Source organism: Anopheles ziemanni, unplaced genomic scaffold, assembly GCF_943734765.1.
Source record: "Anopheles ziemanni unplaced genomic scaffold, idAnoZiCoDA_A2_x.2 U_95, whole genome shotgun sequence".
Classification (NCBI taxonomy): domain Eukaryota; kingdom Metazoa; phylum Arthropoda; class Insecta; order Diptera; family Culicidae; genus Anopheles; species Anopheles ziemanni.
This window is the reverse complement of record NW_026689967.1, coordinates 14213-30104: the sequence shown is the minus strand read 5'-3', so window position 1 is coordinate 30104 and position 15892 is coordinate 14213. Positions and strand designations below refer to the sequence as shown.

Genomic DNA, 15892 nt, shown 5'->3' with positions numbered 1-15892 from the left:
ATGCAAAATGAGGTTTAGAAGGTGCTTAAAGTGACTTTAAAGAGAATGAGACGATGCAAAATGGTGTTTAGAAGGTGCTTAAGGTGACTTTAAAGAGAATGAGACGATGCAAAATGAGGTTTAGAAGGTGCTTAAAGTGACTTTAAAGAGAATGAGACGATGCAAAATGAGGTTTAGAAGGTGCTTAAGGTGACTTTAAAGAGAATGAGACGATGCAAAATGGTGTTTTAGAAGGTGCTCAAGGTGACTTTAAAGAGAATGAGACGATGCATGAATGGTGTTTAGAAGGTGCTTAAGGTGACTTTAAAGAGAATGAGACGATGCAAAATGGTGTTTAGAAGGTGCTTAAGGTTACTTTAAAGAGAATGAGACGATGCAAAATGGTGTTTAGAAGGTGCTTAAGGTGACTTTAAGAGAATGAGACGATGCAAAATGAGGTTTAGAAGGTGCTTAAGGTTACATTAAAGAGAATGAGACGATGCAAAATGAGGTTTAGAAGGTGCTTTAAAGTCACCTTAAGAGAATGAGACGATGCAAAATGGTGTTTAGAAGGTGCTTAAGGTTACTTTAAAGAGAATGAGACGATGCAAAATGAGGTTTAGAAGGTGCTTAAGGTGACTTTAAAGAGAATGAGACGATGCAATATGGTGTTTAGAAGGTGCTTAAGGTGACTTTAAAGAGAATGAGACGATGCAAAATGGTGTTTAGAAGGTGCTTAAGGTTACTTTAAAGAGAATGAGACGATGCAAAATGAGGTTTAGAAGGTGCTTAAGGTGACTTTAAAGAGAATGAGACGATGCAAAATGGTGTTTAGAAGGTGCTTAAAGTGACTTTAAAGAGAATGAGACGATGCAAAATGAGGGGTTAGAAGGTGCTTAAAGTGACTTTAAAAGAGAATGAGACGATGCAAAATGAGGTTTAGAAGGTGCTTAAGTGACTTTAAAGAGAATGAGACGATGCAAAATGGTGTTTAGAAGGTGCTTAAGGTGACTTTAAAGAGAATGAGACGATGCAAAATGGTGTTTAGAAGGTGCTTAAAGTGACTTTAAAGAGAATGAGACGATGCAAAATGAGGTTTAGAAGGTGCTTAAAGTGACTTTAAAGAGAATGAGACGATGCAAAATGGTGTTTAGAAGGTGCTTAAGGTGACTTTAAAGAGAATGAGACGATGCAAAATGAGGTTTAGAAGGTGCTTAAGGTTACATTAAAGAGAATGAGACGATGCAAAATGAGGTTTAGAAGGTGCTTAAAGTGACTTTAAAGAGAATGAGACGATGCAAAATGGTGTTTAGAAGGTGCTTAAGGTTACTTTAAAGAGAATGAGACGATGCAAAATGAGGTTTAGAAGGTGCTTAAGGTGACTTTAAAGAGAATGAGACGATGCAAAATGGTGTTTAGAAGGTGCTTAAGGTGACTTTAAAGAGAATGAGACGATGCAAAATGAGGTTTAGAAGGTGCTTAAAGTGACTTTAAAGAGAATGAGACGATGCAAAATGGTGTTTAGAAGGTGCTTAAGGTGACTTTAAAGAGAATGAGACGATGCAAAATGGTGTTTAGAAGGTGCTTAAGGTTACTTTAAAGAGAATGAGACGATGCAAAATGAGGTTTAGAAGGTGCTTAAGGTGACTTTAAAGAGAATGAGACGATGCAAAATGGTGTTTAGAAGGTGCTTAAGGTGACTTTAAAGAAAGAGAATGAGACGATGCAAAATGGTGTTTAGAAGGTGCTTAAGGTGACTTTAAAGAGAATGAGACGATGCAAAATGAGGTTTAGAAGGTGCTTAAGGTGACTTTAAAGAGAATGAGACGATGCAAAATGGTGTTTAGAAGGTGCTTAAGGTGACTTTAAAGAGAATGAGACGATGCAAAATGAGGTTTAGAAGGTGCTTAAAGTGACTTTAAAGAGAATGAGACGATGCAAAATGGTGTTTAGAAGGTGCTTAAGGTTACTTTAAAGAGAATGAGACGATGCAAAATGGTGTTTAGAAGGTGCTTAAGGTGACTTTAAAGAGAATGAGACGATGCAAAATGGTGTTTAGAAGGTGCTTAAGGTGACTTTAAAGAGAATGAGACGATGCAAAATGGTGTTTAGAAGGTGCTTAAGGTGACTTTAAAGAGAATGAGACGATGCAAAATGGTGTTTAGAAGGTGCTTAAGGTTACTTTAAAGAGAATGAGACGATGCAAAATGAGGTTTAGAAGGTGCTTAAGGTGACTTTAAAGAGAATGAGACGATGCAAAATGGTGTTTAGAAGGTGCTTAAGGTGACTTTAAAGAGAATGAGACGATGCAAAATGAGGTTTAGAAGGTGCTTAAGGTGACTTTAAAGAGAATGAGACGATGCAAAATGGTGTTTAGAAGGTGCTTAAGGTGACTTTAAAGAGAATGAGACGATGCAAAATGGTGTTTAGAAGGTGCTTAAAGTGACTTTAAAGAGAATGAGACGATGCAAAATGAGGTTTAGAAGGTGCTTAAGGTTACTTTAAAGAGAATGAGACGATGCAAAATGGTGTTTAGAAGGTGCTTAAAGTGACTTTAAAGAGAATGAGACGATGCAAAATGGTGTTTAGAAGGTGCTTAAAGTGACTTTAAAGAGAATGAGACGATGCAAAATGGTGTTTAGAAGGTGCTTAAGGTGACTTTAAAGAGAATGAGACGATGCAAAATGAGGTTTAGAAGGTGCTTAAGGTGACTTTAAAGAGAATGAGACGATGCAAAATGAGGTTTAGAAGGTGCTTAAGGTGACTTTAAAGAGAATGAGACGATGCAAAATGAGGTTTAGAAGGTGCTTAAGGTGACTTTAAAGAGAATGAGACGATGCAAAATGGTGTTTAGAAGGTGCTTAAGGTTACTTTAAAGAGAATGAGACGATGCAAAATGGTGTTTAGAAGGTGCTTAAGGTGACTTTAAAGAGAATGAGACGATGCAAAATGAGGTTTAGAAGGTGCTTAAGGTGACTTTAAAGAGAATGAGACGATGCAAAATGGTGTTTAGAAGGTGCTTAAAGTGACTTTAAAGAGAATGAGACGATGCAAAATGGTGTTTAGAAGGTGCTTAAGGTGACTTTAAAGAGAATGAGACGATGCAAAATGGTGTTTAGAAGGTGCTTAAGGTGACTTTAAAGAGAATGAGACGATGCAAAATGAGGTTTAGAAGGTGCTTAAGGTGACTTTAAAGAGAATGAGACGATGCAAAATGGTGTTTAGAAGGTGCTTAAGGTGACTTTAAGAGAATGAGACGATGCAAAATGGTGTTTAGAAGGTGCTTAAGGTGACTTTAAAGAGAATGAGACGATGCAAAATGAGGTTTAGAAGGTGCTTAAGGTGACTTTAAAGAGAATGAGACAATGCAAAATGGTGTTTAGAAGGTGCTTAAGGTGACTTTAAAGAGAATGAGACGATGCAAAATGAGGTTTAGAAGGTGCTTAAGGTTACTTTAAAGAGAATGAGACGATGCAAAATGAGGTTTAGAAGGTGCTTAAAGTGACTTTAAAGAGAATGAGACGATGCAAAATGGTGTTTAGAAGGTGCTTAAAGTGACTTTAAAGAGAATGAGACGATGCAAAATGAGGTTTAGAAGGTGCTTAAAGTGACTTTAAAGAGAATGAGACGATGCAAAATGAGGTTTAGAAGGTGCTTAAGGTGACTTTAAAGAGAATGAGACGATGCAAAATGGTGTTTAGAAGGTGCTTAAGGTTACTTTAAAGAGAATGAGACGATGCAAAATGAGGTTTAGAAGGTGCTTAAAGTGACTTTAAAGAGAATGAGACGATGCAAAATGGTGTTTAGAAGGTGCTTAAAGTGACTTTAAAGAGAATGAGACGATGCAAAATGGTGTTTAGAAGGTGCTTAAGGTGACTTTAAAGAGAATGAGACGATGCAAAATGGTGTTTAGAAGGTGCTTAAGGTGACTTTAAAGAGAATGAGACGATGCAAAATGAGGTTTAGAAGGTGCTTAAGGTTACTTTAAAGAGAATGAGACGATGCAAAATGGTGTTTAGAAGGTGCTTAAGGTGACTTTAAAGAGAATGAGACGATGCAAAATGGTGTTTAGAAGGTGCTTAAAGTGACTTTAAAGAGAATGAGACGATGCAAAATGGTGTTTAGAAGGTGCTTAAAGTGACTTTAAAGAGAATGAGACGATGCAAAATGAGGTTTAGAAGGTGCTTAAAGTGACTTTAAAGAGAATGAGACGATGCAAAATGGTGTTTAGAAGGTGCTTAAAGTGACTTTAAAGAGAATGAGACGATGCAAAAGGGTGTTTAGAAGGTGCTTAAAGTGACTTTAAAGAGAATGAGACGATGCAAAAGGGTGTTTAGAAGGTGCTTAAGGTGACTTTAAAGAGAATGAGACGATGCAAAATGGTGTTTAGAAGGTGCTTAAGGTTACTTTAAAGAGAATGAGACGATGCAAAATGAGGTTTAGAAGGTGCTTAAGGTGACTTTAAAGAGAATGAGACGATGCAAAATGAGGTTTAGAAGGTGCTTAAGGTGACTTTAAAGAGAATGAGACGATGCAAAATGGTGTTTAGAAGGTGCTTAAGGTGACTTTAAAGAGAATGAGACGATGCAAAATGAGGTTTAGAAGGTGCTTAAAGTGACTTTAAAGAGAATGAGACGATGCAAAAGGGTGTTTAGAAGGTGCTTAAGGTGACTTTAAAGAGAATGAGACGATGCAAAATGGTGTTTAGAAGGTGCTTAAGGTGACTTTAAAGAGAATGAGACGATGCAAAATGAGGTTTAGAAGGTGCTTAAGGTGACTTTAAAGAGAATGAGACGATGCAAAATGGTGTTTAGAAGGTGCTTAAAGTGACTTTAAAGAGAATGAGACGATGCAAAATGAGGTTAAGAAGGTGCTTAAGGTTACTTTAAAGAGAATGAGACGATGCAAAATGGTGTTTAGAAGGTGCTTAAAGTGACTTTAAAGAGAATGAGACGATGCAAAATGGTGTTTAGAAGGTGCTTAAGGTGACTTTAAAGAGAATGAGACGATGCAAAATGGTGTTTAGAAGGTGCTTAAGGTGACTTTAAAGAGAATGAGACGATGCAAAATGGTGTTTAGAAGGTGCTTAAGGTTACTTTAAAGAGAATGAGACGATGCAAAATGGTGTTTAGAAGGTGCTTAAAGTGACTTTAAAGAGAATGAGACGATGCAAAATGAGGTTTAGAAGGTGCTTAAAGTGACTTTAAAGAGAATGAGACGATGCAAAATGAGGTTTAGAAGGTGCTTAAGGTTACTTTAAAGAGAATGAGACGATGCAAAATGGTGTTTAGAAGGTGCTTAAAGTGACTTTAAAGAGAATGAGACGATGCAAAATGAGGTTTAGAAGGTGCTTAAAGTGACTTTAAAGAGAATGAGACGATGCAAAATGAGGTTTAGAAGGTGCTTAAGGTGACTTTAAAGAGAATGAGACGATGAAAAATGAGGTTTAGAAGGTGCTTAAAGTGACTTTAAAGAGAATGAGACGATGCAAAATGGTGTTTAGAAGGTGCTTAAGGTGACTTTAAAGAGAATGAGACGATGCAAAATGGTGTTTAGAAGGTGCTTAAGGTGACTTTAAAGAGAATGAGACGATGCAAAATGGTGTTTAGAAGGTGCTTAAGGTGACTTTAAAGAGAATGAGACGATGCAAAATGGTGTTTAGAAGGTGCTTAAGGTTACTTTAAAGAGAATGAGACGATGCAAAATGGTGTTTAGAAGGTGCTTAAGGCGACTTTAAAGAGAATGAGACGATGCAAAATGGTGTTTAGAAGGTGCTTAAGGTGACTTTAAAGAGAATGAGAAGATGCAAAATGAGGTTTAGAAGGTGCTTAAAGTGACTTTAAAGAGAATGAGACGATGCAAAATGGTGTTTAGAAGGTGCTTAAGGTGACTTTAAAGAGAATGAGACGATGCAAAATGGTGTTTAGAAGGTGCTTAAGGTTACTTTAAAGAGAATGAGACGATGCAAAATGGTGTTTAGAAGGTGCTTAAAGTGACTTTAAAGAGAATGAGACGATGCAAAATGGTGTTTAGAAGGTGCTTAAAGTGACTTTAAAGAGAATGAGACGATGCAAAATGAGGTTTAGAAGGTGCTTAAAGTGACTTTAAAGAGAATGAGACGATGCAAAATGAGGTTTAGAAGGTGCTTAAAGTGACTTTAAAGAGAATGAGACGATGCAAAATGGTGTTTAGAAGGTGCTTAAGGTGACTTTAAAGAGAATGAGACGATGCAAAATGGTGTTTAGAAGGTGCTTAAAGTGACTTTAAAGAGAATGAGACGATGCAAAATGAGGTTTAGAAGGTGCTTAAAGTGACTTTAAAGAGAATGAGACGATGCAAAATGGTGTTTAGAAGGTGCTTAAGGTTACTTTAAAGAGAATGAGACGATGCAAAATGAGGTTTAGAAGGTGCTTAAGGTTACATTAAAGAGAATGAGACGATGCAAAATGAGGTTTAGAAGGTGCTTAAAGTGACTTTAAAGAGAATGAGACGATGCAAAATGGTGTTTAGAAGGTGCTTAAGGTTACTTTAAAGAGAATGAGACGATGCAAAATGAGGTTTAGAAGGTGCTTAAGGTGACTTTAAAGAGAATGAGACGATGCAAAATGGTGTTTAGAAGGTGCTTAAGGTGACTTTAAAGAGAATGAGACGATGCAAAATGAGGTTTAGAAGGTGCTTAAAGTGACTTTAAAGAGAATGAGACGATGCAAAATGGTGTTTAGAAGGTGCTTAAGGTGACTTTAAAGAGAATGAGACGATGCAAAATGGTGTTTAGAAGGTGCTTAAGGTGACTTTAAAGAGAATGAGACGATGCAAAATGGTGTTTAGAAGGTGCTTAAGGTGACTTTAAAGAGAATGAGACGATGCAAAATGGTGTTTAGAAGGTGCTTAAGGTGACTTTAAAGAGAATGAGACGATGCAAAATGGTGTTTAGAAGGTGCTTAAGGTGACTTTAAAGAGAATGAGACGATGCAAAATGGTGTTTAGAAGGTGCTTAAGGTGACTTTAAAGAGAATGAGACGATGCAAAATGGTGTTTAGAAGGTGCTTAAGGTTACTTTAAAGAGAATGAGACGATGCAAAATGAGGTTTAGAAGGTGCTTAAGGTGACTTTAAAGAGAATGAGACGATGCAAAATGGTGTTTAGAAGGTGCTTAAGGTGACTTTAAAGAGAATGAGACGATGCAAAATGAGGTTTAGAAGGTGCTTAAAGTGACTTTAAAGAGAATGAGACGATGCAAAATGGTGTTTAGAAGGTGCTTAAGGTTACTTTAAAGAGAATGAGACGATGCAAAATGGTGTTTAGAAGGTGCTTAAGGTGGCTTTAAAGAGAATGAGACGATGCAAAATGGTGTTTAGAAGGTGCTTAAGGTGACTTTAAAGAGAATGAGACGATGCAAAATGGTGTTTAGAAGGTGCTTAAGGTGACTTTAAAGAGAATGAGACGATGCAAAATGGTGTTTAGAAGGTGCTTAAGGTTACTTTAAAGAGAATGAGACGATGCAAAATGAGGTTTAGAAGGTGCTTAAGGTGACTTTAAAGAGAATGAGACGATGCAAAATGGTGTTTAGAAGGTGCTTAAGGTGACTTTAAAGAGAATGAGACGATGCAAAATGAGGTTTAGAAGGTGCTTAAGGTGACTTTAAAGAGAATGAGACGATGCAAAATGGTGTTTAGAAGGTGCTTAAGGTGACTTTAAAGAGAATGAGACGATGCAAAATGGTGTTTAGAAGGTGCTTAAAGTGACTTTAAAGAGAATGAGACGATGCAAAATGAGGTTTAGAAGGTGCTTAAGGTTACTTTAAAGAGAATGAGACGATGCAAAATGGTGTTTAGAAGGTGCTTAAAGTGACTTTAAAGAGAATGAGACGATGCAAGATGGTGTTTAGAAGGTGCTTAAAGTGACTTTAAAGAGAATGAGACGATGCAAAATGGTGTTTAGAAGGTGCTTAAGGTGACTTTAAAGAGAATGAGACGATGCAAAATGAGGTTTAGAAGGTGCTTAAGGTGACTTTAAAGAGAATGAGACGATGCAAAATGAGGTTTAGAAGGTGCTTAAGGTGACTTTAAAGAGAATGAGACGATGCAAAATGAGGTTTAGAAGGTGCTTAAGGTGACTTTAAAGAGAATGAGACGATGCAAAATGGTGTTTAGAAGGTGCTTAAGGTTACTTTAAAGAGAATGAGACGATGCAAAATGGTGTTTAGAAGGTGCTTAAGGTGACTTTAAAGAGAATGAGACGATGCAAAATGAGGTTTAGAAGGTGCTTAAGGTGACTTTAAAGAGAATGAGACGATGCAAAATGGTGTTTAGAAGGTGCTTAAAGTGACTTTAAAGAGAATGAGACGATGCAAAATGGTGTTTAGAAGGTGCTTAAAGTGACTTTAAAGAGAATGAGACGATGCAAAATGGTGTTTAGAAGGTGCTTAAGGTGACTTTAAAGAGAATGAGACGATGCAAAATGAGGTTTAGAAGGTGCTTAAGGTGACTTTAAAGAGAATGAGACGATGCAAAATGGTGTTTAGAAGGTGCTTAAGGTGACTTTAAAGAGAATGAGACGATGCAAAATGGTGTTTAGAAGGTGCTTAAGGTGACTTTAAAGAGAATGAGACGATGCAAAATGAGGTTTAGAAGGTGCTTAAGGTGACTTTAAAGAGAATGAGACAATGCAAAATGGTGTTTAGAAGGTGCTTAAGGTGACTTTAAAGAGAATGAGACGATGCAAAATGAGGTTTAGAAGGTGCTTAAGGTTACTTTAAAGAGAATGAGACGATGCAAAATGAGGTTTAGAAGGTGCTTAAAGCGACTTTAAAGAGAATGAGACGATGCAAAATGGTGTTTAGAAGGTGCTTAAAGTGACTTTAAAGAGAATGAGACGATGCAAAATGAGGTTTAGAAGGTGCTTAAAGTGACTTTAAAGAGAATGAGACGATGCAAAATGAGGTTTAGAAGGTGCTTAAGGTGACTTTAAAGAGAATGAGACGATGCAAAATGGTGTTTAGAAGGTGCTTAAGGTTACTTTAAAGAGAATGAGACGATGCAAAATGAGGTTTAGAAGGTGCTTAAAGTGACTTTAAAGAGAATGAGACGATGCAAAATGGTGTTTAGAAGGTGCTTAAAGTGACTTTAAAGAGAATGAGACGATGCAAAATGGTGTTTAGAAGGTGCTTAAGGTGACTTTAAAGAGAATGAGACGATGCAAAATGGTGTTTAGAAGGTGCTTAAGGTGACTTTAAAGAGAATGAGACGATGCAAAATGAGGTTTAGAAGGTGCTTAAGGTTACTTTAAAGAGAATGAGACGATGCAAAATGGTGTTTAGAAGGTGCTTAAGGTGACTTTAAAGAGAATGAGACGATGCAAAATGGTGTTTAGAAGGTGCTTAAAGTGACTTTAAAGAGAATGAGACGATGCAAAATGGTGTTTAGAAGGTGCTTAAGGTGACTTTAAAGAGAATGAGACGATGCAAAATGAGGTTTAGAAGGTGCTTAAAGTGACTTTAAAGAGAATGAGACGATGCAAAATGGTGTTTAGAAGGTGCTTAAAGTGACTTTAAAGAGAATGAGACGATGCAAAAGGGTGTTTAGAAGGTGCTTAAAGTGACTTTAAAGAGAATGAGACGATGCAAAAGGGTGTTTAGAAGGTGCTTAAGGTGACTTTAAAGAGAATGAGACGATGCAAAATGGTGTTTAGAAGGTGCTTAAGGTTACTTTAAAGAGAATTGGACGATGCAAAATGAGGTTTAGAAGGTGCTTAAGGTGACTTTAAAGAGAATGAGACGATGCAAAATGAGGTTTAGAAGGTGCTTAAGGTGACTTTAAAGAGAATGAGACGATGCAAAATGGTGTTTAGAAGGTGCTTAAGGTGACTTTAAAGAGAATGAGACGATGCAAAATGAGGTTTAGAAGGTGCTTAAAGTGACTTTAAAGAGAATGAGACGATGCAAAAGGGTGTTTAGAAGGTGCTTAAGGTGACTTTAAAGAGAATGAGACGATGCAAAATGGTGTTTAGAAGGTGCTTAAGGTGACTTTAAAGAGAATGAGACGATGCAAAATGAGGTTTAGAAGGTGCTTAAGGTGACTTTAAAGAGAATGAGACGATGCAAAATGGTGTTTAGAAGGTGCTTAAGGTGACTTTAAAGAGAATGAGACGATGCAAAATGAGGTTTAGAAGGTGCTTAAAGTGACTTTAAAGAGAATGAGACGATGCAAAATGAGGTTTAGAAGGTGCTTAAAGTGACTTTAAAGAGAATGAGACGATGCAAAATGGTGTTTAGAAGGTGCTTAAGGTGACTTTAAAGAGAATGAGACGATGCAAAATGGTGTTTAGAAGGTGCTTAAGGTGACTTTAAAGAGAATGAGACGATGCAAAATGAGGTTTAGAAGGTGCTTAAGGTGACTTTAAAGAGAATGAGACGATGCAAAATGAGGTTTAGAAGGTGCTTAAGGTGACTTTAAAGAGAATGAGACGATGCAAAATGAGGTTTAGAAGGTGCTTAGGGTTACTTTAAAGAGAATGAGACGATGCAAAATGGTGTTTAGAAGGTGCTTAAGGTTACTTTAAAGAGAATGAGACGATGCAAAATGAGGTTTAGAATGTGCTTAAGGTGACTTTAAAGAGAATGAGACGATGCAAAATGGTGTTTAGAAGGTGCTTAAGGTGACTTTAAAGAGAATGAGACGATGCAAAATGGTGTTTAGAAGGTGCTTAAGGTGACTTTAAAGAGAATGAGACGATGCAAAATGGTGTTTAGAAGGTGCTTAAGGTGACTTTAAAGAGAATGAGACGATGCAAAATGGTGTTTAGAAGGTGCTTAAGGTTACTTTAAAGAGAATGAGACGATGCAAAATGAGGTTTAGAAGGTGCTTAAAGTGACTTTAAAGAGAATGAGACGATGCAAAATGAGGTTTAGAAGGTGCTTAAGGTGACTTTAAAGAGAATGAGACGATGCAAAATGGTGTTTAGAAGGTGCTTAAGGTGACTTTAAAGAGAATGAGACGATGCAAAATGGTGTTTAGAAGGTGCTTAAGGTTACTTTAAAGAGAATGAGACGATGCAAAATGAGGTTTAGAAGGTGCTTAAAGTGACTTTAAAGAGAATGAGACGATGCAAAATGGTGTTTAGAAGGTGCTTAAAGTGACTTTAAAGAGAATGAGACGATGCAAAATGAGGTTTAGAAGGTGCTTAAGGTGACTTTAAAGAGAATGAGACGATGCAAAATGAGGTTTAGAAGGTGCTTAGGGTTACTTTAAAGAGAATGAGACGATGCAAAATGGTGTTTAGAAGGTGCTTAAGGTTACTTTAAAGAGAATGAGACGATGCAAAATGAGGTTTAGAAGGTGCTTAAAGTGACTTTAAAGAGAATGAGACGATGCAAAATGAGGTTTAGAAGGTGCTTAAAGTGACTTTAAAGAGAATGAGACGATGCAAAATGAGGTTTAGAAGGTGCTTAAGGTGACTTTAAAGAGAATGAGACGATGCAAAATGGTGTTTAGAAGGTGCTTAAGGTGACTTTAAAGAGAATGAGACGATGCAAAATGAGGTTTAGAAGGTGCTTAAAGTGACTTTAAAGAGAATGAGACGATGCAAAATGAGGTTTAGAAGGTGCTTAAGGTGACTTTAAAGAGAATGAGACGATGCAAAATGGTGTTTAGAAGGTGCTTAAGGTGACTTTAAAGAGAATGAGACGATGCAAAATGAGGTTTAGAAGGTGCTTAAGGTGACTTTAAAGAGAATGAGACGATGCAAAATGGTGTTTAGAAGGTGCTTAAAGTGACTTTAAAGAGAATGAGACGATGCAAAATGAGGTTTAGAAGGTGCTTAAAGTGACTTTAAAGAGAATGAGACGATGCAAAATGGTGTTTAGAAGGTGCTTAAGGTGACTTTAAAGAGAATGAGACGATGCAAAATGGTGTTTAGAAGGTGCTTAAGGTGACTTTAAAGAGAATGAGACGATGCAAAATGAGGTTTAGAAGGTGCTTAAGGTGACTTTAAAGAGAATGAGACGATGCAAAATGGTGTTTAGAAGGTGCTTAAAGTGACTTTAAAGAGAATGAGACGATGCAAAATGAGGTTTAGAAGGTGCTTAAAGTGACTTTAAAGAGAATGAGACGATGCAAAATGGTGTTTAGAAGGTGCTTAAGGTGACTTTAAAGAGAATGAGACGATGCAAAATGGTGTTTAGAAGGTGCTTAAGGTGACTTTAAAGAGAATGAGACGATGCAAAATGAGGTTTAGAAGGTGCTTAAGGTGACTTTAAAGAGAATGAGACGATGCAAAATGGTGTTTAGAAGGTGCTTAAAGTGACTTTAAAGAGAATGAGACGATGCAAAATGAGGTTTAGAAGGTGCTTAAAGTCACTTTAAAGAGAATGAGACGATGCAAAATGGTGTTTAGAAGGTGCTTAAAGTGACTTTAAAGAGAATGAGACGATGCAAAAGGGTGTTTAGAAGGTGCTTAAAGTGACTTTAAAGAGAATGAGACGATGCAAAAGGGTGTTTAGAAGGTGCTTAAGGTGACTTTAAAGAGAATGAGACGATGCAAAATGGTGTTTAGCTTTAGCCGACCGGGGTCGGTGCTATTTTATATTTCGAGATCACAGGATTATCGTACAGTTATCGGTGCGGCGCGGATTTCGCGGGATTACAAGATTATCGTACAGTTAGTCGGTGCGGCGCGGTTCAGCGTGTATTTCGACGTCCGATCACTGGGGATGCTGCAGAAGGAAGAAAGCTGTACGCTCCTTGCGACAATGGGGTCTGACCGGTGTCCTCGGGAGCGCTCGGGTGGACTCGCTCTTACGCGCTAGAGCGAGTCGGCTAGTTGGTTTGTTTTAGTACAGTTAGTAGCTCAGTTGCCCGAGGCTACTAACTTTACTAAGGTGCTCGCGCACCAAGGTCGCCACAGTACTCCCCTCCTAGAGCGGAGTTACCGGTATCGCGCAGGGATGATGACCTTCCGTTGCGATCTGGTAACAACGGTCGGTGTTTTCTGCTCTGTGGCTGGAGTCGCTGCCGCATTGGATGTGGTCTTCTGTTGTAGCATCGGTAAGGGCGAAGAGTCCCGTTGGAAGTTGGTAGGTTGCGGAGTACTACTCGAATCGTTGGCGATGTACGCTGGTTTCAGGCGATCCACGGAGACCCATGAAGGTCGATCGTTGAGTCGAACCTGAAAAGACTTCGATTTACGATTAATTACCGGGTACGGACCATGGTATGGTGTGGTTAGTGCAGGGCGGACGGTGTCGTTACGTATGAATACATGGCTACACTTGCTTAGGTCGGCGTGGATGAAGGTAGGGTTGTCAGCGTGCCACGAGGTATTTGGCGGGCGAATGTGGCTCATCCCTTCCCGGAGCGTCCTGGCAAAGTCCGATTGATCAGCTGCAGCTGACCGGGACTCTTCAACTAGGAACTCGGCGGGAATCCTCAGCGTAGTTCCGTACACCAATTCGGCGGGTGATGCTTGGATGTCGCTCTTGAAGGTAGTCCGTAGGCCTAGCAGGATAAGTGGTAAGTGTTCGCTCCACCTGGTTGTGTCTTTGCAAACAATTGCTGCTTTGAGGGTGCGGTGCCAACGCTCAACCATCCCGTTTGCTTGTGGATGGTATGCCGTTGTCCGGATGTGCCGCGTTCCAAGGGTCCGTGTCAACTCACTGAACAGGCCTGACTCGAATTGTCTTCCTTGATCAGTGGTTATGTAGGAAGGGACGCCAAAACGCGAGATCCAGTGGTACAGGAGGGCTGAGACAACAGTTGCGGCTGTTATGTCTGGTATAGGAACTGCTTCTGGCCAACGCGTGAAACGATCGATTATGGTCAGGCAATACCGTTGACCGTTGCTCACCGGAAAAGGTCCAATGATATCGACGTTTATGTGTGAAAATCGGGCTGTCGTCGCTGGGTATGTTTGCAGAGGGCTCTTGGTGTGACGTATGACTTTGGCTTGTTGGCATGCCACGCAGGTTTTTACGAATTGTTGAGCATCCCGCTTGATGCCTCGCCAAACGAATCGCTCCGTTAACAGTTTTGCGGTGGCTCTGGCTCCTGGGTGACTCAAATCGTGGACGGCATGCATAACTTGCGGCTGAAATGGCTTAGGTACGTATGGTCGGATTATTCCAGTAGGGCAATCGGCGTAAAGAGACTTAGTGCTTCCGGGGATCTGTGTTTTCCGTAGGCAAAGGTCGGAAACTATCTTGCCACTGATTATGTCTGCCAGTTCAGTGTCGCGGTCTTGTTCCTCTGCCATCTTTTCAAAATCAATAGTAGGGCTTACTTGTATCACCTCGATGCGTGATAAAAGGTCGGCCGTGGTGTTCTGTTCTCCTGCTACGTGACGAATATCCGTGGTAAATTGCCCGAGGTAATCCAAATGCCGTGCTCTGCGTGGAGAGGTGTCCTGCTGCTTCTGCTGGAAGGCATATGTTAGCGGTTTATGATCCGTACGAATGTGGAAAGCACGACCTTCTAACAGGTAATGAAAATGCCGAACGGCAAGATAAGCAGCGGTGAGTTCACGATCGTAAGTAGAATATTTCCTCTGAGCCTTATCGAATTTTTTGGTGAAAAACCCAAGCGGTTGTAATTGGCCGTCGACTACTTGGTGTAGGACGGCTCCGGCAGCGAAGTCGGAGGCATCGGTCCACAGGGAGAGCTCTGCATTCGGTACCGGGTGTGCCAGTAAGGTGGCTTGCTCCAGCTGTTGTATGCAGCGATCGAAAGCTGTGGTTGCTTCTGGCGTCCAGACTAAAGGCGTCTTATCTTTCTTTTTATTTCCGGGAGTCATTTCAAGCAGTAGTGCTTGTGCGTCTAGGGCCCGTGGTATGAAACGGCGATAAAAATTGACCATGGCTAGGAATCTCTTCAGTTCCCAGATCGTGGTTGGTTTTTTTATATCGCGAATCGCCTCTACCCTCTCTGGAAGTGGGAGTATCCCATGTGGGGTCACCAGGTGTCCCAGGAAGGCGATCTCCGTGCGTTCGAATGCACATTTTGCGGGGTTAATGGCCAACTGATGGTCTGCTAATCGTTGGAAAAGAACACGTAGATGTTCGCGATGTTCTTCCGGTGATGTTGATGCTACGATTATATCGTCGATGTAAGGAAATACAAAATCGAGTCCTTGCAGCACGTTGTGTATCAAGCGTTGGAAGGTCTGCGCTGCATTCCTGAGACCGAATGGCATACTGGTGAATTCATACAACCCGAAGGGGGTTGTAATCGCGGTCTTCGGAATGTCTTCCGGGTGAATAGGAATTTGATGATATGCCTTATGCAGGTCGACCTTAGAGAAAATGGTCTTCCCCTGCAAGGTCATTGTAAAGTCTTGCAAATATGGCAAAGGGTAGCGATCAGGAATCGTCCTAGCATTCAACGCGCGATAATCGCCACAGGGGCGCCATGTTCCGTCTGCTTTCCGAACCATATGGAGCGGGCTAGACCAGCTGCTGTTAGACGGTCTACATATTCCGAGTCTCATAAGGGACTCGAACTCTGCGCGGGCTGCGGCGTACTTATCCGGGGCTAGTCGTCTTGGTCGTGCGAAAGTTGGTTGCCCTTGTGTTTCGATCCGGTGCATCACTTGGGAGTTTAAAGCGGTTCCAGGTGCGATTGGAGCGGTTAGCTTTGGAAACTCTTGTAACAATGAAGCAATCGGAGAAGATGCATCGCATAATTTAATTGTAGGTTGGTTTCGGTTGCGGATCCGTGTTCCCGGTGTTTGTAGATTTGTGAGTGCATCTATCAGACACCTATTGCGAAGATCCACTAGCAGGTGGTAATGTTCAAGGAAATCTGCTCCAAGGATCGCAGTTCCTACGTCAGCTATGATAAAGTTCCATAAAAAGGAGCGACGTAGGCCCAGGTCCAGCGTGTGGAGCGCTTGCCCGTATACATTTATTGGTGTACCATTTGCT

General features: G+C 40.0%; 1 protein-coding gene across 1 annotated transcript; it reads right to left on the bottom strand.

The window, feature by feature from the left end:
- Window positions 1–12903: 12903 nt before the first annotated feature.
- On the bottom strand, window positions 12904–13563 carry LOC131292816 (uncharacterized). The gene has a single exon (XM_058320900.1). It carries the CDS (start codon window positions 13561–13563, stop codon window positions 12904–12906), a length of 660 nt encoding a protein of 219 aa, XP_058176883.1.
- Window positions 13564–15892: the final 2329 nt, after the last annotated feature.

Coding starts and splice junctions, on each gene's coding strand:
- LOC131292816 (XM_058320900.1), bottom strand. CDS start 13,563: ATGGTTGAGCGTTGGCACCGCACCCTCAAAGCAGCAATTGTTTGCAAA.